This window comes from Strongylocentrotus purpuratus, unplaced genomic scaffold (assembly GCF_000002235.5).
Source record: "Strongylocentrotus purpuratus isolate Spur 01 unplaced genomic scaffold, Spur_5.0 spur5_scaffold_6, whole genome shotgun sequence".
In the NCBI taxonomy this organism is placed as follows: Eukaryota; Metazoa; Echinodermata; class Echinoidea; order Camarodonta; family Strongylocentrotidae; genus Strongylocentrotus; species Strongylocentrotus purpuratus.
In genome coordinates this window covers 16144506-16172362 of record NW_022145612.1, presented here as the reverse complement: position 1 = coordinate 16172362, position 27857 = coordinate 16144506, and the positions used below count along the sequence as shown (strand labels likewise).

Sequence of the window (27857 nt, the reverse complement as noted above, 5' to 3'; positions counted from 1 at the left end):
TCTCTCTTTTTGTCCTTTAGAAAAGCTTTATGAACGTGAACATCAGCTTTCGTCGACGCCTAAAGTCTCGTAGTGTCCCGAGGTAGCCCACTTCATCCCCAGTGTTCTTGACTTGGGCCCTCGTCTAAGTTTATCGTAGTCGTTGTCGTCTGATGCTTCTAACGAGGCTGTCTGACTCTTGGTGTCTGTAGGACTCGTTGGTTTCACGCTGGTAGCGTGGTTTAGCTTCCCATACATGTTGTCTGGTTCTCCCTCGGTGCTATGTCGGAGTGAGCTGTACCCGCTCGAGTTTTCCGAATCATCATCTTTGTTGCTGTACCCTGATGATAGGCGACGGCTCCCGACACCACCGCCGCAGCTCGTGAAGAGTTTTGAGGTTTCTCTCAGGTTGCTCTGCTTGACCAGAGCTAGGACGTTCCCTGGTGTGAGTGTACCAGCACCTTTAACAGGACTGTCCTTGAGACTTGAGCCCACCCGACAAGCCCACGTACTCGACTTGTTCTGTGGCTTCTGATTGGGATCCGCGTAGAGCGGTGCTAAATCGCCTGTATCTTGATGCTCAAGGGTAAATGCATGGTATGCTCCGTGGAGGTTCTCCTCAAGGTCATTATTATTCTTCTGTTTCTTGTTGTTGGCTAACAGCTCTTCACAGTCGTTGTCAGGTTTTCTGAGCTTGTTGACCACGGCGTATTGAGGGACAATCTTCATAGAGCCACCACGCTTCACAGGACTTCTTTGTTTTCTTTGGGATTCATTCAAGCTTCTCCTATTGTTAATGATTGCAGCATGTACTTGGTTGTTCTGTAGGTCTTCTCGTAACGTTTGTTCAGTCTGTGAGGTGACTCTGACAAAAGTTGTCCCAGGAATATCTGATATTTCCACGTATGGTCCATCTAAACGAGAAAGGAAGAATAAAGTGTTCAAATAGTCAGAAGTCAAGCTTTACTATTCAGCTACCCCAAAATGCCTGCGCAATTTTTACATCTGGACTGTTTTGACATGTTAAATGGTATTACATGTTTATTATGTTAAATTGATGGTAGTGGCCATGACGCTGGTCATGACTTCGAATAGAGAAAGCCAGTGATATTGCAAGTTATATGAAAGATATGTTTGTGCAAGTATATAATGATATTTTTATTTTATTATCATGAATAAAGCAGTACAATTTAGCTTCATGTTATTGTAGTTCTGCCTCCTGTACGCTTTGTTCACATACTGTCGGCAGCAAAAATATGTTGCAGATTTTAACATATTCAACACATTTCCTCTTATATTTTCAGAAAAAGGAAAAAAGGTATATAAAAAAAATTAAATGTAACTAGTGGCTTCATTGGTTATGTTTGAATTAACTGAAGAGCGCCATCTCATGATGTGAACATTTCTACGCCGTTCTGCGACGAGGATTGCAATGACAATTTTTTTTTTAACCAAACCGTTAATCAGTTACCAATTGTGTTCTTTTCACGATGACAAGATTAAGACAATTGCTATTTACCTTTTCGAGACAATCTCTTGAATTTCTTGGATGCCTTTGTATTCGTCATGGTAGCAGCAAGCGCCAGGGCATGTGCTGAGGATTTCTCCGTTGACATTCGTTTCATCTCGAGCTTAGTCGTGCCCTTCGGCTGGTTGTTAGTGCGGAACCGAACAGAGTCATGAAATCTGCACGAATCAAAATTGATAAGGAAACATTCAGGAAAAATGAAGGATAACGTGATTACTCAAGTCAATATTATTGGGAAGAAAGTATATGACATAACCCACGTATTTAAAAGAAAGAAAACAAAAACCAAAGAGCACCTTATTGATACCCATGTCGATGAAAGAAAATCGGCATCAAGATTCCTCCGCTTAACTTGGGCCTCAAAACCATTCGACAAATCTTACATTAGAGTCTAGCCACATTATCAATCTATTTCCCCTCACATCATCCCTATTTTGATATTAACAAAATCAACAAAGACTTGGAACGTTCTCTCTGGGGTTTGACTTTCAATGAGTAATACAGTACTTGTATAGACACACACGTACTCCTGAAAGCAGGTGTTATCGATTAGTCGTACTTGTGTAGCCAAGTTTTTTTGAAACTGTAGACATCATAGATTAGTGTCGATCATTTTATGGGGCTCATGTCGTTTGAATAGTTGCGGAGACAATGCAAATTGTAGAAATAGATAGGTGGTTTTTAATACAGGAGGGGGTGGCAGAAGGGAGGAAGAGGTTGTCAGTATAATTGAGGAGGATCATTATCATTTTTGGAGGAGTCAATAACGCTGGCAACAAGCATGACAATGGAAGGTGGATTTTGTTAATTTTGTGGGACCGAGTAAATAAGGGCTGAAGCAAGGGGCGTCGATTTTCATCTCCCTATTACCAGATTCAGCTAAATATCCTATGGGGTATAGACCTGCATTGCCCCCCGCCCTCCATCCGCCCCTCCTATCTTGAAGAGGGATTCTTCTTCTTGGAGGAAGCATATACATAAGGGCCGTGAACGCACTCATTTGGTGTCAAATCCGTCATGTCTGGTTTTTCTAATCACATTTATCTCGAAGGTGTACATATCCAAACAAATAATGGACTATTGATTAATCCATTGACCAGAAATTCCTTATAGTTATTTCAGCAGACAACATCGGGTCCATGTTCATAATTAGCCTGTTTAGTCTAAATTAGTTACTTCTTGAAATAAAGAACTAAATAACGAATCTGATTAAATTAACAATATTCCAAATGCGTCATGATTGTTCCCATTATTACATCAGTGTTTTGCAACTACAATTGTGCGATGATGTCATTGACATATGTTAATAATTTATATACATGTGTAAATAAAAGAAAATCATGCTTGCAGATCTAAGAATATATCAGATAATAAAAGCATCACTTTTTGCTTAATCTCGTCATCTGATTCTAATCCACACCTGTTTTTATAATGATATTGTTTCTTGCAAATTACAAATAAATCCCTACTCTGTAATTATCTAAGCATCTGTCTTAGTCTGAAAATAATATGTGATCAGTGCCAGACAAATTATGCCGGACCAATATGAGAAAGGGGTAATTATTTCTATATTATAGACCATTCATAGGAAGTTATTTTTACATCCCGTAAGTAAACGTTTTGGTTGGGTTTGCGTATTTTAATCTGCAATTTTTTCCCCTTCATTTTCACGTATATCTATCTATAACCGATGATATTGTAATGTTCTAATATGATGTATGCAGGGAACCGGGCGGTCCCTGTATTAAACCCAGATCAACGAGAGAATTCAGTAGCAATCGGGTCAACCAAACATAATGCTCCCACATGACCCATATAAGGCCATTTGATAACAACATAAATGACACTATGGGTGCCCATGAATGAACTCTTACCCCGGTTGGACTTTGTTTCTCCTCCTTCTCCTTCTGTTAATGACTATCAGCACGAACGCTACCACAGCGGTCAGTGTAATGACCCCTGCAACACCAGACGCAATCAAAGGCAATACTCGGTCCACCGCAGGTCCCTTGTAATCAGGATTCACTTCGAAGTAGCCCCCTTCCTGATCAATGAGCACCTCATCCTGATGACCAGACTGGCCCTTGGAGGCTCCTGATCCGTCCTTGATAGGGTAGCCACCCGATGATCCTCTTGGAGCCACGCCGCCAAAGGGCGCCCTCACCGTTTCGGTCTTGACTGTAGAAGGGTTCCTTGTAGATGTCCGAGGGGGACCTTTTATAGAGAGAGGGGGGGGGGGGTACACAAAGATGTAAAACAGTATTAGAATGGAGCCGCCATAAGCGTGTTAGAGAAGCAAAAGTACATTGACGTCGTCTGGTAACACGGAACTCTGGTACAATTCAAGACCCAAACACTGATGGAATTAGATAAAGATCCTTTCATATTAGTACTGATATTCCCACCAGTATAGTCACCAGAAGAAATACAGATCATCTATCTAAAGCAGCAACCCGTGGAGTAAATTAACCCAGAGGAAACCGCAGATGATCGTGACTCCATTAACAACAATTTTACTACAGAAGTTAGAGCTGATTCACGAGTTAGTTGAGCGATGGGGTATGTTCTTTTGCATCATGAAGCAAAAATGAAACATGAAGTAGTTTCCCCTGTTCTTCAAAATTTGACGAAATGCTCGTCCTAACTCTTAGGGATAAAGAAAGGGCCGATTATGGAAAATGTCTTTGACCCTCTTCGACTCTTTTTAGTTCTTGTGCATTCCATACGTACATTACTTTTATTTACACCTTTCGATGAATATATAACTAAATAGGGAAAAATTGTACAATTGGTTGATGAATCACTTGTTGTGTAATGATCCACGTGAACCTTTTGATGATCCCTGATCAACCAGGTCTGCAGTCATTCCCTATCGAAAAACCTGTTGTCGATGTCACGTATTCCTAACTAGACGCTGAAAGAATTATGCCTGCCCCCTCTATAAAGCTATATGATCCAGCATGTGTGAAAACTATCACATTTTGATTCATCAGAAGATAACTTATCTACGTGAGATCATGAAGATAAAGTACATTATAAAATTATTTAGCCGATGACAAGGGGTTGAATCATGACGAAAGTGGCGCGCATGAGGATAATGACAAGAGAAGTTCAGCTTTACGAGGGCCACGCAATCCTAAAGAAAACGATTACTTCGTCAGTGTAATTATTTTAATAATTTGATAACCCCTACTGCTATTGTTCATTTGATTGTAGATTTATGTCATCGATATTTGTTTGCAAACAATGCCTAGTCGATATACCTGTTTTTTTGTTAATCCTCTTTAGATTTGAATAAATGTTTGTAGGATTGTCCCGGAGAATTATTAACGAATTTCGGAATATACCCTTTAAAACAATAACAATTGTTGTATTCCGCTGGTAGCTTGCCCTTTTTTTAATTCTCTTGTCACTTTTTTCAAGCTTTACAAAGCCCCTCAATATTGTTTCTTTTAAATATGATTCAACAAGCTTGAAAGAATGAACTATAATTCTATAGCACGTATACTGTCATCGGTTTGACTTGCACACGAACGTTGATCTTGTTAGACTACTGCCATGAGTAAAGGCAACTGGCAACTGTGCAACTATGTCGCACAATGATTTATTTTTTTCAGGTTTTAATTCTCATGAATGGAAGCATGGAGAGGTCCCATTCTATTCTCGAGACGGGGGTTCGTGTTTCCATATTTCGCTCCAAGATAAAGGGGGGATGAGAGATGCGGAACTACCATTCACAGTTCACAACCGAGTCAGAGGAAACTGAATCACCCATGGACTTAAGATGAGACCAGAGGCATTATTGACTACAGCTACGACGTGTTCTCACTCTTCAACTATTCTATCATCGTACCACCTTCCCTTCCTCTCTGGTCCCACGTGGCTGATTTGCACATACCCTCATGAAACAGACGTAAGTCGTTTATTATAGTTTGTATGTTTCCCCAGAGGAGGTTAGCGAATAGTTTGACGTGCAATCGAGATCGCGTACATGTCACACACATGATCCGGAACTGATTCACATCTCTTTAGCACATGGTCAGGGCAAACGGGATCTGCCATGCTTTTGATGAGTTAGGTCAAATAAAATGCAGGCTATATGAAAGTCTCTTTTTCATTTGTTTGTGATGTTTTTTTTGTTGGGGGAAGGGGTATTTTCAAACATATCATCACAGTATTCATCTCCAAATTAATACCTTCCCTCGAACAATTATATTTCAACTTCCGCCTGCGACCTCAAGGAAATATCACAGAACCTTCGGTCATTTTGTCTGCATTGGGAAAGTACAATTTTTATGATTTTACCCAACATACAGGGGCGTTAGGATCTTTGTATGACAATTTTCACCTATTCGACCTGAAGATGCATTATAAACAATGTTTACATCGGATTCATATTAATTCTGATTTCTGGCCCTGTTCAGCATAAAAATTCACTCATTCAAGATTGCCTTGTTCAGTGTTGTTTTGTTTGCTGTAGAAAAAAAAAATCTTGAAATACTGCTAAAAGTAGATGAGAACTTACTTGTCGTTGGTGGCGCCTCTACACACAAAGTACCGTCTTGGAGGTAACCTTTACAACACCCAGGTCGCACAGCGTATTGAGTCGATATCAGCTCACGAAAGGCATTCACGTATACAAGCCTATTGAGGTAACAAAACGAATCAAAATTTAAGATGAAGTCCGAAATGAAGAAGATTATAATATGTGTTACGAATAAAACAATAAAGAGACACATCGACAGAGGAAGGAAAGAAAGAAAAGAAAAGGTGACGGGAAGTGAGAGATGTAAACAAAAGTATAACTTGTATTTTATTAGATTTCATAAAATTATTACTGGTACTGGTTTTATTCAGTGCTAATTTGAACACCTGATCGTTCCATTATTCCTCTGTATGAAACTTCCCAATTCCATTCAGAGAAGAAATAAGCACGTGTGCACTCTACAAAAATTAATGATGTGTTTGTTAATTGCTTCATGAAAGGCAGATAATAAAACTTTACACCTAAGTTAGCTCAACTTTACAAAGTGATATCAATGACCACGTTAGGGACAAACCTGTATCTACTGCACATCGCTACACCAAACACACTGCACTTTGTCATGTATCGAAACTTCTTGGTCTGTATACCACTCATTGGTATTCTTTGCACATTGGTGACACTGCAAAGATAAAAAAAAAAAAAAAATTTGGATTTTAAAACAAACATTTATTGATGATATGCTGGACATTAACAAAATCCATGAATTTAGTTATTTCAATCATTATACAACATACGCTCGACAAAAAGATGCATAGATTGCTCTTGTTAAAATCATTTTTTGTGGTGTTAGACCTATCTGGGAAAATTCTACGAAATATGTAAATGTTATTTATCATCATCGTAGTAGTATTTAAATCACATATCTTATACATTACAAAACATTATAACATGCTGAAAAATCTTGATGCATATTCTGATATAAAAAAAGGGGGCATGGATATTTTAAATCGCAAGGAAATCTAGATAAGCAATTAGATTAAGCAGGTCGGCGATGAAAATTATCCTTGAATTATAACCTGACGCTTTTCTGGCAAACCTTATTTCATGTTAATTTAAATGAACGTTTCAATGCACTCAAAGAGGAAAGGAGTATATAAAGAACGAAATACAAACAAACAAACAAATCAAGCAAATAAAAGCCCTTGCCAAAATTGTAACACAATTTTTGAACAAGGTAAACACATACGACGCAGATTCTTTCTTAGATATTAGGGACTTTTAGATTTGCACGACGAGAACGTGGACTGCTCGTGTGAAAACCTTTTAAGGCAATGTGACGTCACTGCCAGTGCCTTCAAAGGACGTCACATTGCCTTTATAAAGGGATGTCACACGTCACAGTCCACGTTCTCGTCGTGCAAATCTAAAAGTTCCTAATGATTTGTTAATGTCCTTTGAACATGAGACGTCGTTTTGCCTAACGTAGGCCTGCGTCACAGACTGACGCAGTCACAATGACGCCGATGTGACGATGACATCGCAGAAGAAAAAAAAACGTTTGTACAATAAACAGAGCAAGCAGTGCATTGAATCATTGGCGTATCAACAAATTGCTTTGATATGTTTTATTAGCGCATGCAGTAACACAATCGCAATGATGATATATCGTGTGTGTAACGGGCACTTGGGAATTACGTATGTTTCTCGACATTAATCACTCCCGTACCCATCATCGCATCATCATCAAGCGGTTTCACTGTTTTATTCTATTGCTATAAATGGCCAATATGCGTGGTCTGCATGAGACCACTCTTGTGGATCAATTAGTACACCTGTTCATTATGTATTAATCGAGACAGATAACAGGTGGAATACCTCGAAGTTTTAATCCCTTCCCGACGTTAAACCCGTGAGATACCTATCAGAACCATGACAACAGCATATCTAGCGAATGTTGGTCTAATGCCAATGATGATATGAACAGGTGAAAACCAGGGACTTTGCTACCAGGTCATAATCATTTTATGTTATGAACTATTCTCTGACACTGCTCCAATTATATTTCGTTTTGTAAAGACTCACTGCCTCATTTTTCTACGTGTGGTTACAAGCAAATTGGATTAATATTGTATGGCAAGTTAACATATATAACTAGCTTAAAAATTGCATTAATTTAATGTCGTGAAATAATTTTTTTAATTTAATATTACGATAATGATATCAATGAAAGTGTGTCAGAATCATTTTACTGTGCCCTTTCCTATACTAATCAAAAGTAATTGTTATGTTGGTGTCCTCGTGCGGGTAATTATTGGCAGATTTTTCTAAAAAATCTGTGAACAGATAAGGTTAGACTGATATCGTACTAGTTTGGAGGGTACCTCATCCTCCATGTCAGGACGAATTAACAAATGATTTGTTCAAGTTTTTCACACAACCACAGGATAACCTTTGAAAGAACTCTCGTGAAAACCTGGGCTAGGACATATCCTGCCATTGCTGCCATGTAAAAAAGTAAGCATCAATCAGTAACGGAAGAGAGATCAGAACGGGAGATGAAATAAAAATAAAAGTTGAATGAACCGCGGGAGAATTTCAGCCTATAAAAATGACGTCATGTTTTGACGCGCTAAAAATGATAAAAAATTGTCTTTTGATATCATTTAGTCGTATATAAAGGTAAGTGATATTACTCACTTTAGGTTCATCAGATAGCTGTAAAGCAAAGAATTTACAGAGATCCGACGGTAATCAAATACAGCTCCTTCGTGTTTAGAGCTTTGATCAGACTCCAGATTGCGGGTTTAATATGAATCAGAAAATATTCCCCTTGTATTACCCCCCCCCCCCCCCCCCCTCCCCCCTCTCGATATGGTAAAATTACTCATATAATCGGTAGATTTCGTTGCCGGCACCTGTCACTAGAAATATCTCACATCGTCAAAGATTTGTTCCAAAGCCGGTCATGAAGGTCAACTTTATACTCAAGAGCATTCATTTATTTATAATGAATGTTTGTTTAGTTCGTGATAGAAATATGGATTGCATATTTTTTTCCATGGATTTCAAGTTTCGATTAATTTTTCAAAAATTAAATGCAGTATGCACTAAATAAAACATTTTTTTATCTAGAATTGCTCACTCTTTGTCTCCATCGTTGGGGGAAAATAGGGTATCATAAGTGATATATAATGTGCGCGAGTGTAAGTGCGTTTGTGCGTGATGGTGAGTGTGTGTGGGTGTGCAGTATATAGGTGTGTGTGTTTTTTATTTTTATTATTGCAATTTATGTTTAATCCAAAATATCAATGTACGATGTATCCAGTTTGGTAAAGAATGATTTGTACGAGATGTATTCGAATAATAAAAAAGAAAATAATTATTTAGAAAAAAAATGGTTGTATAAGTGTGTGTACGTGCGTGTTTGCATGTGCAATTGCGAACAACTATATTTACAAATTACTTTGCTCATGAAGAAAGAAGATTAGATGCCCCGATTTCGCCAAGTCTTGTTACAGCTGTCGAGTGTTTTATCTCACATCTAGCTCTTATCTTTCCTGCTTTTACAGAGGGGCCATTTAAAGCGAGTATGAACAGTGAAAAGATTCGGATAATTTACCATGTTTACTGCTCGAAGCAACATCACCACGATGAAAGCACAGCCATTGACCATGGTGCATTTTATTGAAAATAAAATGTAACTAGATAATTTAAATCTTATCTCGCATCTCGATCTAAAAACCTACTTATTCAAGACGATTACTATAAACTACCCCTTCATTTTGATAGTTAAACGTGACTAAAGGCGGGAAAGGGGTATGAAAATATATTGATCGAATGGAAAGAAATTATCTTCCCCCATGTTGTAACCTCAATATTGCACTATTAATTTCATCCAGATTTATCTGTGGTGTTTAATTTCCTGATTCTCCTGCAGCATTTCTGTGCTGCTCCCTGGATTTCGGGCTTGACTTCTTATCTGTGTATTTTCATTATATTTAATTTCAACGGAAAGATTACAGATTGAAAACATCGAGGTATTGTATACGTGTTAGGACGAACCAAATATATCACGTTTGTTTCCAACGCCCGGGGCACCTCAGCATACGGGGACTTTCTCCGATATTTTTGTTGGCTGCTCCCCGGCGTTACGCACCCTTCATTTAGCTTTTCCCACAGCGAAAACACGTTTAAGGTTGAGCGAGAAACGTTCAATTACGAGGAAGCCACGCCTTCCTATTCTAATAGGGATTGAATGATGTCAACGGTTAAATCATATTACCAACCTACATCGTAATCATTGATTGACAAGCTGATCACTGAGTTCCTTCAATGTGATATCCTTCTTTAGAACATGGCCATGGCACGAGTACGTGTGGTCGTTGTGTAGGTTATGGTTTCTAAAACTAGGTACAAACATTTGTGTATAGAAAACTCTACTGCCTGCCAGGAATTTACTGGTTTAAAAAAAAAATGCATACATTCAATTGTTTATCCATTACAAGTCAAATATATAACGAAGGTTGTTGAGATCAATCTAATATTATAATTTTTGTATATATCTTTGAGTAAAATCGTGTCATTGACATTATTTGGAGACTGAAACATTGTGCCAAAAATGTTTGCATTTTTTTCTTCTTCAAAATGTTCTATTAAATTTCCGAAGAATAAAGGTCTGAAGGTCCTTATGTAGATCAGTAGCAGTTTGCAATCACGGTAGACAAAGAAAGGGAGGGGAGAGGGAGAGAAGCAGAGGGCTGACTTTAAATTGAAGGAGTCTATAATCATCTCGTCTTTATTTGTATACAAGACCTCTGGAATAAATACCAAACATCTATGTGCCTTGTGTCCTAGTGTAAAGAAATGATCATTTCAAAATATTTGATTTCTTGATTAAAAGAACGCTGTCCTTTCAATTAGCATGAAAAAAAAAAAAAAGGTCGTAAGTACCAGGGACGTTTCTATTTATGTGTGCCTGTTTGGCATCAGCCTGTGAAGTAGTGTTAAGTGACAGTATTAATCAGTCATCAAAGTTTCTTCATTTATACTACGTTCAGGGCTAAAACTTGATATCCGTGCCGTGGTATACGACTTTGATTTCATTGATGGACGAATAAACTTGTTTTCAATGCAAATGTTTATATAAATAGTCGAGGTCAGTTATATATCAGTAGGCAATGAGAGCTTTTGGCAGATTGATTTATTCAAACAAAACCAGCGCACTCCTACAATCGCATTCTTTTTAGAGAAAACAATAATTAGATCTAAAAACTGCAAATTCCTTCGAGGAATTAGCATGTCAACATTGTAAGTTGCGTTTCATTATCATCTGCCATCAATTAAAAACTGCCGAGATCGTGTAAAATTACAGGACTTTGCATAGAACTCTATGATGTGAACATTTTAGGCCAAATAAAAAATACAAAAAAGTTTAGCGTCCTGTTTTTTTCGAAAAATAGGAAGGAGGAGGCCCTTTTTTTTTTTCTTTTCTTTTAAAATGGCCGCTCAGTACATTTTCCCTGACAGTCGGCCTATTTTTCAATATGGCCGCCAACATTTTTTTTTCTTTTTAAAATCAGAATTAGATCTATTTCAGCAGTATTTTTCATGTTGTTTTTTTTTTAAAAAATCAACAAAAAAATTCAAAAAAAATCAATAAATAAAAGATTTCCAAAAAAACAAAAAAATTTTTTGGAGGCGGCCCCCCAAAAGGTAGCGGGCGTGGGCGCTAAACATGTTTTTTTTTAAATGGCCTTATACTGTCTTTAATTTCATGATAATATCAAATGACATTTTGAGTTCATGTACTGTAGTACGCCCATTAAATAATTTTACTGGGTCTTTTTGTGTATTCATTTATTAGGGTATCATTTAAAGATAAACTTTAGTACTGGTAATGCGATTGCATTGTGAAAGAAAAGGTGTGGAAAGGATCAGAAACAATTGATCATGTAGCATGTAAGTATTGGTGTGCACTGCAAGGTTCTGGATTCATCAAAATCATAATAATTTGACCGAGTCTTGGTAAAGTAACAAGCACTGTACACAGAAAGCTATATATGGGACAACACACATGGTGTCGGGGCTAGTACTACCTCGATTTCCTTGTCTTTCTGTGCTCATTACTCAGCCAGTATACATTTTCTTCCAAAAATGTTTGGCACATGTCATTTATTTGTAATCTTGAACATTCAGTGTAAGTTTCGTTTGATTATGTGAGAATTAATTTTCTTTTCTTTTTTACCAGAACTGGAGTTTATCTTTAACTGTTCTTAATTATAACAATTCCTCTTCAGGCCCGGAACAAGCAAGGACAAACAACTGATCAAATTAGATGGACATCATTACAATCCTTGTCGAAATGGACCATGGTTCCAAGCCCTAATTGGAACCAATTGTGTGTTATTCTTCTGATGGGTTCCTTCCTCTCCAGCATGTCATCTGGACTGTCCCCATTTAGCCTGGTCAGCGGTATCACAGACATGGTCCTCTATTGGCCGTGACTGCCAACTAAAATAGGACATCGTTTGTGTAATAAGAAGTGATTGAATTGGGGGTCAACTTGGCGCCTTCTTCTCAATTCTCTTTTCTTCTTCGTCTTTCCTGACCGTTCATAATCTGTCATCCTAGTTAACATCACAATTTTTTATAATAGTGACAAGGAGATTATGTGTGTTTGTCGTTTTTTTTTGTAATTAGTCATCTTGATACTCGTATGAAAATGATTATTCATTGTATCAGTAGTATTATATTTTTAGACGTAGCCGTATAACATAAAGCGAAGAGAAATGCCTAGATGTGACGTTAAAGTAAAGCAAGAATATGGTAAAGAATATGGAGGCCTATGAAAATCAAAACGCTTCCTGACAAGGGTGTTTTAACCGACAAGTTGAACATAATAATATAGTTAACTAAAAAGGAATAATAAGACAAAGGATGATAAGCAATGTCAGTAATTGTAGTATTAATTTTAGTAGTAGTAGAATGATTGTATAGTAGTATTGTAGTAGTAGTATAGTATAGTAGTAGTATCAGTAGTAGTAGTTGTAGTAGTAGTAGTAGTAGTAGTAGTAGTAGTAGTAGTAGTAGTATAGATGATTTTTTAGGAAAGCCACATACTTTTCCTTTCTTTTGCGGACAAAATTATGATTGCAAAACACCCAAATATGTCACATAATGGTATTATGTTTAGGATAGTTCGTATAAAATAAATTATATTTCAAGACAAAAATTTATTATTATTTAGACATTTATTCAACTGTCGGCCATTGTTCTTCCGATATAACTTATCATTTTGTGCCGTGTTGTCCACGTTATTTTGAGTATATTTCTATTTTAAATGCAAAATATCTTCAACACACACGATCTATGTACACGTACCCCATTTGGCTCAAGTTAACATACAGGAATGAAATAAATTAAGATAAGGAAACCGTGTTATTATCGACTGTTTTGGAGGGTAACTGTGTCTAAAAATGCGTCTCTTGCTTCCATTAGATCTATCGTCACTCGACAAATTGCATATGGCTGAAACAAATTTAGCTAAATAATACAAATACGGATCTTCTATTTTCTTAACGTATGAGCAAAGTTAACTTGAAAAAGAAACTTACAAAAGATATTCAAAATTCATTCTCCGAATACATAAAAATGGCAAAAGTGGCTCAATAAAGAAAAATAAAGTAATTCGTTGAATTATATTTCTGCATCTTTCTAAGAACATGGAAACTGTGGTATAAAAGCAACATACTTTCTACCCCTGAATTTAATAGAAATGCAAAGTACTACAATTAGTAATTCAAAAACTCGAGATGAAATGAATTCTTCTATTTACTGTTAACCTGTTGACTACTTAATTCATACATTACCATAGGCTTTATACAGGGACAACCCGGTTCCAGTAGGCGATGGGGTATTATAATAGAAGGAACAGTGCCAAACGCAAGAAAACTTTTGCTGCATGAAAATGATTAACTATTTCCTTATCCTACTCAATTACGCGCAAAAATAGTGTAAACTCCTGCAGTTTTTTGAGGTTTTCACCAGAACCTCATGAAGTCAAACTTGAAGGACTTTTTTGGTCAGCAGAAATTAAAGTGAATTAGGAAAGTTCGTCACTTTGTCCTATTTTTGTCTCTTGTAATTCGCCTCCGCATGTGACATGAAAAAAACAGGTGAAAACAAATATTAATTCATTATCGTGCATGGGTTCTTAACGGATAATTCGTCGACACCTCCACTACAGTCGCGACCAAAAGTTTCATCCTTTTTAAGAACCAGGGGAACATTATTTGCACCGTTAAGTGATCTTTTAATTACATCAATTATTCTAGGCAGCGGTCTTATCCTGGTCGTTATTAACACGTGAAAGTATTTTTTGTAGTGATTTGACATACATATACATCTTGATTAGTTGTCAACGCCTTCATTCAGAGTGAAATAAAACAATAAAGATAAAATGTCACCTTTCCTGCCAGATAAAAACATTGTCGGGCATGTTAATACAATTTTACGAATATATTAATTAAACTGGTAGTAGTCCAAATAACAGGTTGATCAATTACGTTACATTTTGTAAGTACACTTCTACGGAAGATGTGTACATACTGTGATGCGGGGTTTAGTCATATTTCACATAGACCTGGACATTTTTGGCGGGGTGGTGATAGGACTCGAATTTGAAACTTGATTGATATGTAACATATAAAACTGCTTGATTAATCTTACGATGATGTGTCATGTGCAAGATCAAATTTGAGTAATACAATCTACTACTGTACACAACCTATGGTTAAAGGTATTGTAACTTTGCCTTTGATTCTAAACAAAATCCTAGGTTTGCCTCATGCTGCAATCATAATTAATTATAAACTTCTAGGTCAAGAATGAATCCCATGACTTTTACAAGCCAATGGCATGTTTGATTATCAAGATATTTATGATTGGAATTTGAAATTTCAAAACCCGTTTTCCAAGGGTATTTATACTACAGTCTATTGGGGAAATGAGTATGGTTAAACCGGTCACTCGAAGATTTTTTTACTTTTTTGAAGCACTTCATGGTCTTTCTGAAGCTCAATTTTGTCAGGCCTACAATATTACACCATATCATAGACACTGACTGACACGATGTAGGACCATGCATCTCAGATTTGTAAAACTCCAAACATTGTTCCTGCTTTTTAGCATAGGCGAAAGGAGAGTGAGATTGCATGGCAGATATGGAATACATTATAAATTTTAATACATTACGTAACCTTCAAATTACGAATATCACAACAAAATCAAAACTCATATCAAGGTCAAAGGAGGGTGAATCTCACTCTCTCTCTCTCTCTCTCCCCTCGTCCCAAATCTGGAAGGATCACATTCCCTGGTCTTAAAGCATCCTACGAGAGTTGTAATCTCCCCCAAGTCAGTGGCCTAGCTCTCAACAGGAAAACTCTACCGAGGGATTACAACTCTAAATCCCCTAGGAGCAGTTTCGAAGAGATAATTTCCACAAAATTATCAAATCTCCTCAAATACAGCAATGATCGCCGGCATCCCTTCGTATTAATCTCAGGACGGAATGTATGCGTGCGTGCTCATTGGAGGTAGCTTCTGTACGTATTTTACCCTAATTTTCGCGAAAACGTGGCTTATCTGTAAACTTTGTTCGCAGTTTTTTTAAATTAGAAATAACTGCCGTGAGCATGTAAGCTGCGTGGAAAACATCGTCTCACAGATTATGTTATCCTTGGCGAGTTGATCTGGGTCAGCGAGGGGATAACGTGGAATGAGGTCAGGAACGTGGGAGTGTTAGTTCATGTTAAACTAGCGGATACACCCAAATATAAGGGTCAACTGTGACATGACACATGAATCCCTTTAATCAAGATTTGTTTTGCCGAAAATATTTTGTTTGTTTTGCTTCTTGAAGAAAATGCCAAGCCGGGTAAGATTATAGGGATGGAATGTGCGAATATGAAACAAAATTAGTGAGTCACTGTGCAAAAAGTGGTGGTTTCGGGGATGTGATATTATTACCGGTAAATTATTATTCTATTAATAAACCTTACATGGATGTGCAACTCATTTTGAGAAAATAAGGTCCATATATAATTTTATAACATGTATATAAATATGACTTACAAATTAGGGATTGTCTATTATTTCAGTTTCTGTCAGCTTAATAGAGTGACTTGGTTACAGCTTTATCATGATCATTAAGCGCTCTGAAAAATAATGGATATATCCATGGAAGTTTCTTATGCCACGTTCTATATGACCGCATCTAAAGCTGAATGTCCAATGGGAATGATAAAATCACTCGCTTGGAAAAAATGCTTTCATAGTCTTGAAAGTGTCGGATGTCATTTTTCTAAAAATTTCAGAACATTCTAATAAAGATTAAGAAAATAAATGGCGTTGTGCTAATATTGTCTGAAAACTGATAAATTCAATAGTGAGGCGAAAACCCGCCTGAAGAACTAATACAGGGACGCCGGTAAAATATGTATTTGGGCTTTATATAGCCTATCATAATCGTAAATAGTTAGTTTTGAAAATATCAACCATTAGATTGTTTGAAATTTGATGTTTCATTCTAAAAATCAAATGGCTATGATTTGATACCTACTAAATATCAGACAGATTGTTCGAAAGGGTGTTCATCTAGATGAATAGATCCCTGATTGGAATACTTGAGGACTATTTTCAGCAATACGATGAGAGTTAATTCGCAGTTTGGAAGCCGAAATTTGGAAGGTAGGGTTTTGATGAGGATCATGTTGGATTCTATCTTCAGTCATCAGTAAGAGTGGATATGCTACCACATGGGAATACTATCACTCGAGATAAGCCTCTTCAATATACATGTGCGTTCTATTTCTTTCACTCCGCATCACCATCATAATTACACGCATCCTCAAATGAAGGATCATTTAAAATTTATCTTTCAAAAATAATTTAATGTTTTGTTCCAACCTGCGCTTTTAAGCTGCAGGATAATGATACATAAGCTGTTTCCATAACGATCAGCTGTGAAATAGAGCAAATAGAATTGGCTGGTTAGAGATTTTGGCGAAAGTATCACTATCATTTGTCCAATTGCCGACTCCCTCAGATTTCACGAGCCATTCCTTAAATATATATACGTGATAAGGAAGCCTGATATCCTTCCATATCAATCGTGATATTGACTATCTCAGCTCAATCACACTTTTTCATTGATAATCGAAATTGAGCATTTTGTAGAATATCATAATCAAAAAGCTAAATGTGAATTAACATTGAGCAAGTTTTGCGAAAACTAAACCTATAAGATCACTATCCATAAAACATTGCGCGAGGAATATACATGTATTTGAAACGAAATATATTTTAAATAAGATAATACCATGATCAAGCAATAAGTCAATAAAAAGAGCAACACAGATAAGATGAGAGGTATAGCAACAGGGAGAAAGAAGAGAAACATAAAGAGTGTGCAATTAGAATACTAAAAATGGAGAGAGAGAGGTAGAATTAATAATTATGGTTTGATATAAGTATATGATAGATAGAAAACATTAGAAAGGGGGAAAAGAAAGATTGGATACATAGAGAGATGAATGAGAGAATAAGAGAAAGAGAAGGGGAAAAAAAGACGGAGTAAGAAACAGAGAGTAAAAAGGTAAAAAGATATGTTGAGATATTATAGATAATTATAAGTAGACGGATTAATACAGAGATAAAATGATGAAATACAACGACAAAGACAGAGAGAAAAAATAATAAGAACATAAACGTGTATTACGAAATTTTCATTACGTTCGGTAATTACCACATAGGAAATTGTTAATACATAGTGCAATAAGTCGGGGTAAAACAAACCACGTGTGATCTACAGTATATGATGCTTTCATCACAGAGAAAGTCATTTCCTAGCTCATCCGTCTGATGAGAAGCGACAATACTCCGGAAACGAGATGGATTAGAGAAAGGAAATACATTAATGCTCAGACTTTGAATTTTTTATGTTGTTTGCCCACCGGTATATCCTACCAAATAGAGACATTTAATGAACCAAGGAGAACATTCATTACAGCGTGAACAGTTATCAGTCATCCCATCGCAAAGTTGTGTATTTTCGTCCACGATTGTAATATTTTGTAGTGAAATGGAAGATTACGTTTAGGAACTATGTGCCTGAGTCACCTGCTAAACGATAAATACTACAGGCAACATTATACACTTTAATTAAAACAACGAAATTATACACACATAAAACGGATGATAATTCTTACCAACGAATTTTATCTTTTATAATAAAATAAAGGGTTCGTTTAAACTTAAGAATTCGTATGTGTACGATTTCGTTTTTAAATAATCATTACGAACGATTATAATTAACTAGCGAATTTTGGTTCACTTTACCATAAATTTACAGTTCAGAGTGTTGTGTAAAATTGTGCCACGTTTTAAGGAAAACTGTTTGCTGTTCTGGCTAGAAATTAAAGAAAACTCCAAATAAATGTTATCTTTTATAGAAAAATATAAACATCCGTGTCAGTTAATGTAAATGATTACAACAATTCAATTCAGTTTATCAGTCATCTATGATTGGCAATCCTCTATACATAGATGTAGCTTCCATGTACGCCCTGCACTTTCCCTCGAATCCTAGGTTCTGCTATTGAACAAATTATTACCCCCCCCCCCGAACACGTAAATGAATTTAGAGTTTTTTAACCTATGACTGTGTCATCATGTTTCTTAAACTAGGCCTTCTCCTCCATGGTTCATGTCTCATTGTCTTCCTTTCGATTCAATCCCCTTGATTCCTGGATTATACAAGACTTCGTCCTCTATCTTGACCTCCATTTGAGAATAAAGAAAACCAGAAAGGAAAAGGTGTTTGATTTATTAGATGCATTACAAACGATGAGATCCCGGAAAGGTACGGGCCCCATTGTTGCGCCCTGTGGGACACCCGCATGGGTACGGAATCGGGGAAGTTCGCTGTCTTGCCAATGGGTTTTGAGGCCCCGGTAGAGTTTTGACGAATGAACACTGTAGGACACCTGAAGGATGAACATAGCGGATGAGACGAGGATTGTGGGAGGAGACAAGCCAATGACTCACCTCAAAACTCACTCTCTTGCTGCTCTCTTCTCCCTCAGCTAGTGCTCATCTGTCTCGATAAGTCAGGGTGTTTTCTTGCCACAATTTGGTTGAATTTCTTTGGTTATGATCAAGATGTGATTCCGTGTGTACATTCTTGATTTTGACGCTCGAGGAAAACAACCTGCCTACATGAGTAAGTCTCATCAGATGTATTTTCAAAAACGGTAGTCCACTCGGAATTGAGTGTAAACATTACTGAACCAAATCATAACCGATCGTATGGTGAGAAAAATAAAGATCTTACGACGACGACCGTCTGTAAGTCCGTTACAAAAGTTAAATATGCGTTTCGTATATATTCGTTGCCCTTTCTATAAAATAGTTAAACGAACTGAATATGTTTAAATTTTACAATTCTGAAGAAAAAAAATAGACGATACATAAGACAAAAATAAATGTTGAGTAAGAAGAAGCAGAGTATGGCGATCTAGGGATATAGCGTGGTGGAAAAAATGTACCCCTTTTAAAATCACCTTGCGTCAAATTTGATGGGAGTTCAAGAAAATATGTGAATATTCACAACGAATTTAACTCCAATGTATATTTTCGAGGTAAGTAAATTAAACACGACTTTTGCTGACATGTCGTAAATAAATAAAGTCACAAATTATTTAGTGTTTGCTCAAAGTTATTTGTTTTCTCGATTTTATCTAATGTTGACCATTATAATGCAGACCAAGTGGCACAGTAATGACGAAGATGTTTTTACATATTTTTTTGTATGAAAAACATGACAGTTGTACATCCTATCTCGTACCAAATTCACTTAACCCATTTCAATGACATGGCCCGAAGTCTAATCTCATCTCCTAAGGTATCTTCAAAGAGAAAATAAGAGATGAAGCAGACATTTTGTAATTGCTTCGATTGTGGACTAATATAATTTAAGGGAGAGAACGTTCTACATTTCCTCTCTAACTTGCTAACTCACCCCTTTTTTACATAACATTCCTGGATTGTGTCAAAAAGATGTTTCTCTGTCCTTGGTGGGACATGTTTTGTGACGTTTAAATGTTTACCGGTCAACACATGCAGTAAAAGACTTAAATGTGTAAATAATTCCAGTTAACAATAACATGTATATTCCGAGTTGGTCTCCCATTTGTGTTTCAATCCTAAATGTAGGCTGCTCTGCGAGTATATAAACTATATACATGGTAAATTCGATTGTGGTCTTTGTTATTCTGTTCAGGTTTAATTAAGTAGTATAATATCTGTAATTATACTACAGTAGGTTTTAAGTTATAAGTTCCTTGAATTTTTATTTCTTTGAAATTATTTTTCTATATTAATGATTCGTCTTTGTAATATGTGATATTATGACAAACAATATTTCGATTATCTGTACATAATCCATTTGCTAAAAAGCTATATGATTCCAATATACTTGTGAATGTTAAGTCCATTAAATCACTCTAGTCACATGGTAGTACACATTTAAAGATTTTCGCTACAAATAGCTTGCTAAGGCCACTTAACATTGAAAAAAAAATCAATTCTTATCGATACATTTACAAGAATAGACTAACCATGGACGGACCAAATCCATTTGAATTACTGAAGAATACCATTAATTCGATATAAAGTATTTCAAGGATGCATCTATAAAAGAAATCATTTTCACGTTTTCTGTCGAATGACGTGGGAAGCAAAGAAATTGATTGAGCACGAGTCTGTTGTTTGACCTGATGAACGTTTTGCTTCATCACGGTCTACGCGGGGAAAATGCCTCAAAATATGGCTGCTTTTGATAAGGACGCGTGTCTGAGTGTAATTGAAAGGCATTTATTTGCCTTAAATAGCTATACTGCAGTTGTTTTGTTCGTGTGACAGAAGTGTCGTCTGGCAAAATGAGCTATTGTGATGACGAGAAACGGGAACTGACTATTTCTGCTTTCTGAATGACTACTCACACTCCTTTCTCTCGACCATTCCTTGGTGTTCTAGTTTTTACTGAATGTGAATTTCGTATAAATTGTGGTAAAAGATTTGTCCTAGGTTTTGATAACGTAAGATAAAAGTTCCAGGTGCCTGTTAAATTAGTATTTTTAGACCGTAAGATATAAGTTGGTAAATAGGACATTAACAATACCCCACCCACCCCCCCCCCCCCAAAAAAAAAAAAAGTACAATGAGATATCCCCATCATGCCGAACAGCTTTCGCCATGATGATTACCTGTAAAACAAAACAATATAACTAAGGCATTTCAAACATCTTTCTTTCTTCGTCAAACATGATATCATGAACATATTATTTAATGAAAGGCACGATTCCTGTCCAGCTAGCTATAAATAAATTTTAAAATCTGTAACAGATGAAATATATAGCATGTTTCGTGATAACCTAATTCCATTAATCTGATTCCATTTATTAAATACCTGTAAAGGGAGGGAAAGTTAAAAATCCTGCATTTCTATATTCGGATCGGACAGTACTTGAACGTTCAAATAGAAAAAAAAAATTGTATTGCCGATTACGCTCAGTGTTAAACACAATGTCATTGTTTATTTCTTATGTTGCTTTTCGTTTTCCTTCGTGGGGATTATAAATAGGAGTGAGGAGGGGGCGGGGGTGGATGATGGCCCAATCGCATTTTCTAACACCACATTGTACAGGAACTGATAAGCTCACATTTGCTAAATGTAAAATGTGTCTCCAAAATGTAAATGTAAATATCTTATATGGCAAACCTCTAAAGCCCGCCCCCCCCCCACCTCCGTATCACGCCCTTCTCTGCTGCATGATGTTATAATCATTACCAGTAAATCATTTCTAATCGCGGTCATAATCATAAAATAGGGTCATTACATGTCGTCATGGAAATGCCTTCGTGTAGCAGAACTATAAATGAAGGCCCCTTTTTGTTTTATATCCAACGTCCTTCTTTTTATTTATAATTCAATGAAAATTAAAAATACATTTTCTCCATTAATCCCAGCTGTTTCTTGTCGACCTGATACTCACTTCCCCTATCAATATTATTTTTCGGATAGCCTAAATCTTGACTATCCTCTTTAATCATGTTAAATAGATATAAATTTGTGTTATAAGATGCATCAATTTTCATTTATGATATCGCATTTCAGATCAAAACATGTCGTGAAAAGCTACGCTGAATGATATATACTAATCATTTAATGCGATGGTGGATGCTAGCAGGGTGGTCTCACTAGAAACAAAAGTAGAGGCGACAGGGTTAAAAATAGGGTGTGCTCACAACGCGCTCTGTATTAACCCGCTCTATGTCATGTTTAATAGTATTCAATAATGAATAATTTAAGAACCATCTATACTTAACACACTGTTCTGACAGACACTTTCCCAAAGACAGGATTGATTTTATGTGGTTCAATTTGTGATAATGAAGTGACATAAGTATAATCATGTGGATATAACGCGTATGTGCAAATCAGAACTAGTGAACCGAGGTATATACTTTTCAATTTGATAAAGTTGGCAAAAATAGAAAATCGTTATTGAGAAAATAGAAAATGGGCAAATAAATTATTTGCAAGCAACATTCCCTTTCCTCACTGATTCCATTAAGTCGAACGTGTGGAAAACTATAACTATAAATGAAAAAATAGGTTAACAATATCGAAATCGGGTCCAAATTATGATCGTTTTCAAAATGATAAAGGAGTCAAAATAATGTTATAGGAATTAAAATGGCAGCTACTGTGACATTATGACAGGTATCACGTGATGTATGTGTTGACAGAAGTGTTATCATATTTCAGAAGAAATTTTTTTTGCTCATACTCAGGAGATGTCATCTCCCTCATCCGGGGTCCAGGAAGAATATATAGATACCTATAGAGGTTGGGGGATAGTAATGTAATATCAAAAAATGGCTCGAAAATGGATTTTGAAGGCGGTATACTTCGATTTTAAAGATTTATTATGGATCTGAAATCGTATGTACGATGAAACTCTCGATGCCACGTAGTAAAGAGTTAAATCACCCGTTACGTGCTCGATCGTTTGTACGACTAATTAGAGATAATAATGTGCGCTTCCAAGGAAATATTACATGACATATGAAAGTAGAAGGTAACGATACACAATACAAATGGGAAATTAAGGTACATGTAGTAAATACGCTTCACATGGTTTGCTTTCTTACGCGAGCATTGATCCATAGGACAGTCTTATCACATTGATTGGTTGATTGTGTGTTTATTTTAAATACAAGCTTGCAACCAATATCATTCGTTGAACTTTTATAAATTTAAGTTCAGTTACAGTTGTATACGGTATTATGTAACTTGTGATTCACTCGCTTTGAAGGAACTATCTTTGAGAGAATCTTTGTGAGTCAGAATGAAGGATTGAATAATCTGGGTTAGATCGTCCCCCGTGTATGAAACCTGTTTGAATAACCCTCTAGCCTCAAAATACAAGAAGAGAAATGCAAACCTCGAAAAGTGTTAGAACTGATGCAATCTTGTTAAAGAAATCACAAGGTCACTTAAACATTGTATAAGAAACCTGATTGTATAACCTCCGGGCCTCAGAAAAGGATTAGATCTAAAATAATTGGATCAGATGGTCAGTTATATAATTTATATCAAACCTGTTAGAATAACCCCTTGTCCTCAAAATATCATGAAATATAGAAATCTAGAAGGTAAGATATATGACCAATAGGCAAAGATAACTAGAAGAAGAAAAAAAAACTCATGGTCGGAAATATTAAGGTCAGTAAAATACAGTAAAATAATCACCAATCAAATGAGTTTTGATCATAGCATATCGTTTAAAAAAAATTACTACTGTCTAAAGTTTCGAAAAGATTTAGAGTTCCTATTCTTGTTTGTTTCATGTTCATAATGTCATTAACGATATTGATGGTTTGAATAATCACCCTTCAATGTAAAAATAACAATCAGTAAAAATAAAACCTTTATCAATTTGGCTGGCTCCAACGTCTCAAATGCAATTTCACCAGTCAGACTGGCAGCGCCCCTTTTTCAACCCATGTTCCCCCTCTAATATTTTCGATTTGTCACCAAATATAAATATAATCCGTTTTCATTTCATTACTCGTGCTGATAAAAATATCTAGCCCCTGTAAACAATCTAGGGCACAGCGGATGCCAGGTTTCAAAACCACAAACGTAAATTCGAGGAGTGCTAATATGTTCTTGACAATATTAGGCTACCATGAAATTGTTCTCACCTCGAGAGTCCGCCCTACTTTACAAACCTAGATCTTTAGAGAATTGCTTAAGCATATCGTAAGTAGAGATAACATCAAACGTCGATAACCTTCTTTGTGAGCTATGCTCTTTCGACGCGTTAGCAACATTCTAGCCGACGTTAATCATAGAAAAGGGTACAAATAAAGTCTTTTTTGAGAGTGCAATTTTAAAAGATTCTAAATCACGGAGTTACATATTAGACGGAGATCAAAGGCAATTGGTGGCGTTTGATGGATGCTAATTGAAGCAGGTGACTTTATTTAGTTTAGATGTGATCATAAAAATCACATAGCTCCCTAATTTCACGAAATGTTGTTTCCTTTTAAATTTGTAAGGTGAGGAAACCTTGTATGGTTTATAGACGTGACTCCTAACGACTCGTGTCTGATTATGAAAACAAATCTATTATTAAAATATAGTTATTAAAGTATGCAGACATGACGTATTCCTAACCTAATCGTCATCAACTATATTTTGGGGAAATTAATCGAGACAACGCTCGCAAGTGTGAAGTGTCATATCTTCCGAAGAGACATCCAAAGACAGATACAGGGTTGATTTCCGGTTTCGCGTCAATATTAGGAAGGAATTCACTGGACTTCCTCCTTCTGGGTTAATGGCATTTCTTTCTTTTTGTTTATCATCAGTCAGCAAAGATCTTTTATCGAAATAATTTCCATGATGAAACTCTTGAACATTTTAAGATTGCTGAGTGAGAAATGACTTCAATCATTTTCGTTTCCTCCTTTAAAGCAGAAATAGAACCGGCGAGTATTAGGCGACGACGTATGAAACCTGCAAAGAATCCAACCACCTTTTAGTGACTCCTTATTCTATTGCTGCAAATATTTACAGGTTTTAAATTTTTAATTGAAACGTTTTATTCAAATCGTTTGCATCTTTGTTGTAGTGGTAGTATAGCTTTCAAATTGATCATAATAAATAAACATGATATCATAACATATTATATTATCAGAAGAGAGATTGAAAATTAAGAAATGAATGAATCAATGATAATATAAATAATGTGCGACATTAAAAAATATGTTTATTTATTGTTTCTGAAATATTACTTTCTCAAAATGACCGGTTTTGCCAATTCTTTAGAATTGCGAGTACTATATCACATAAAATAGTATTTGTTCTATTTTCTGATAATGGAGTAACATAGAACACAAAATATATAGTTCATGGCCTAATTATTTACACAAGGTATTCTTAAATGCACGTCAAGTGGCTGCTCATCTTTTCAATGAAACAAATTGCACTAAACTCAGCCAGACATAAGATTACTATCTTCATCTCGTTGTGGTTGGTTTATCAACCAATGCCTTCCATATTTCCGTCAAGCACAACGTCAAAATCGAGGAAGTGACACCACATTAATTATCACTTTCTTCTTTCACTTATCAGCTAAAATTATTCATGTGCATGGTGATAATAACTTCTTGAATCATTCTCTTGAAATGACGGTTAGTCTCTCGGAGTATGTTGTCTACCTGTTAATTTTGTTATCACTTTACAGGCGGACGAAAAAGTTTAAATCTATTAACGCCCCGACGAAATAACAAACGCCTTATTGCACTTAGTTGTTTCGCACGAGAATATATACTTGTACCGTGGCAGTTCAACATAATTGCTAAATTATGTCAATTAGCCAACATCCCCTGCGTTGCCGCAGCATTCAAGGGAATCTCTAATTCCTATTTTGGAGAAAAATGAATTTATTCCTCTGAGAAGGATGGTTTAAGGCCATGCTGGAGGGGAAGTTTGTTTTGAAATGTTTTCATTAACGGTTTAATTTATGACTGTATGTCAAAACATGAGAAGGATGTTATGCAATCACAATATTTCGCTTCGAAGCTCAGGTTCAACCACAGACTCCTTCGGGTATATCATATTATTAAGTGTCTGGTATGTGGCCTTTGATATTTAGACAATGGTATTTGGACAAATCATTACAGTATTAAAACCATACCGTTATTATAGGGCGATAACTGTTTTCCGTCGATTTATTAACAGATTAATGGTATAATTTATTCTTCGCCTTATTTCATGTACAGTGTATTTCTTTTTTTTAACATTTCTCAAGCAATTTTTTTTCATGATGTTTAGCAACATTAATCTTAACTACAACCATAATTAGTGAGCAACTAGCCCTTGTAAAGTTGATGTGGCAAAGCTTGCTCTTCCACATGATACGTTGCGTATTTTGTATCACAAATCTCGCCTGTTAATTTGATAGTTTGGGATAATTTCCGATTTTTATATAAAGATTTAGATACAGTTGTATGTCAAAAAGAAAATGTTAGATTGTACAATAAACTTCTCATTCTTGGAACAAATAAAATGGTCTTTACATATAATTTTCAATCAAGTCCTCAATAAGTTCGAAAAAGCGTTGTTCGGCATATTTCATACAAAACTGTTTCTTCTACAATATAGACCTACACAAGGGGATGATTACGCCAGTGTTTCACTTTTATTGGGGTTCATAATTTACCTAGCGCGGGAATACCAAGTTATTAATAAATTTCCTGCGCTTCTCCCGTGTAACCATGTTGGTACCCCAAGTAGGGCATTCTGTCAGGATGTGTCTCCTATACATGGAGACGTTAACCCCAACAAAGCCGTCTATAATAATATTGCTACCACGAGAAAATCACAAAGAAAGACAATGGTAAAGCTCAAGTAATATTTAGGAGAAAATTACATGTTTCAGGCATACTTTATAAAACAGTGACAAACAATAGGTCAAAATTATAAACCCCCTTCTGCGCTGGGGAAAAAAATATGGTTAAAATATGTAGAACGTTGCCGGTAAGCTTGGTAAGGTAATGTACAGCAAATTTTTAAAAGGAGGAATCAATACAACTTTCACTGTCTAACGCAGAAAGGGAAAATAAACTTTGATTATCTGATCATACATTGCCTAAGACATAGTATTTAAAAAAGCATTATAAGACAATCGAGGCAAATGGAATGAGCTAGGTACAACATGGTTCTGAAAATATTATTTAAGAGACTTACCTAGTGACTCGAGAACAAACATTATCTCCATAAGGTTCCACGTATTTCATCGAAGCTGCTCCCCCTAAGTGTATTGTTAATATAAAACCTATAATCAACCGTGCAGTCCTGAAAGATAATGTTCTCTCCATGTTTGCGGATCGGCAATTATGTTCCACTAGTCCAAGAAACATGATAATGATAATGAGGTCCTGGTTTATTAAATCATAAAACAGATGGATTGAAGAACTTTCCTTGTTGATAAAGGCATGCCGTTAAAATCCAGTTGGTTTTTATGAAAGTTGATCTCCTTTTGTGTCTTCATCAGCGATACCAACATCCATATATCAGTTCCAGGTCTGGTTAAACTTTTTCCAAGAAGGAGTGATTTGCAGGAGTTGAGAAAGCGAACTGTCCGCCATCAATGCACGGAGTGTACTGTCAAGATCCGAGAGTAGGCTCGTACAGCCGCTCACTGCAGACGGTAGCTGCGGTTAATA

General features: G+C 36.1%; 1 protein-coding gene across 1 annotated transcript; it reads right to left on the bottom strand.

The window, feature by feature from the left end:
• Window positions 1–6: 6 nt before the first annotated feature.
• Window positions 7–27857, bottom strand: LOC115919257. Its single transcript, XM_030972605.1, has 6 exons — window positions 27379–27857; window positions 6568–6672; window positions 6033–6151; window positions 3382–3721; window positions 1499–1665; window positions 7–893 (listed from the first exon to the last, which is right to left on the bottom strand). Exons 1-6 carry the CDS (start codon window positions 27549–27551, stop codon window positions 43–45), a joined length of 1755 nt encoding a protein of 584 aa, XP_030828465.1. The 5' UTR covers window positions 27552–27857; the 3' UTR covers window positions 7–42.

Coding starts and splice junctions, on each gene's coding strand:
- LOC115919257 (XM_030972605.1), bottom strand. CDS start 27,551: ATGTTTCTTGGACTAGTGGAACATAATTGCCGATCCGCAAACATGGAG. Junction 6,673..27,378: donor GTTTGTTCTCGAGTCACTAG/GTAAGTCTCTTA, acceptor TTATCTTTGCAG/TGTCACCAATGTGCAAAGAA. Junction 1,666..3,381: donor AGAAACAAAGTCCAACCGGG/GTAAGAGTTCAT, acceptor TGATTCGTGCAG/ATTTCATGACTCTGTTCGGT.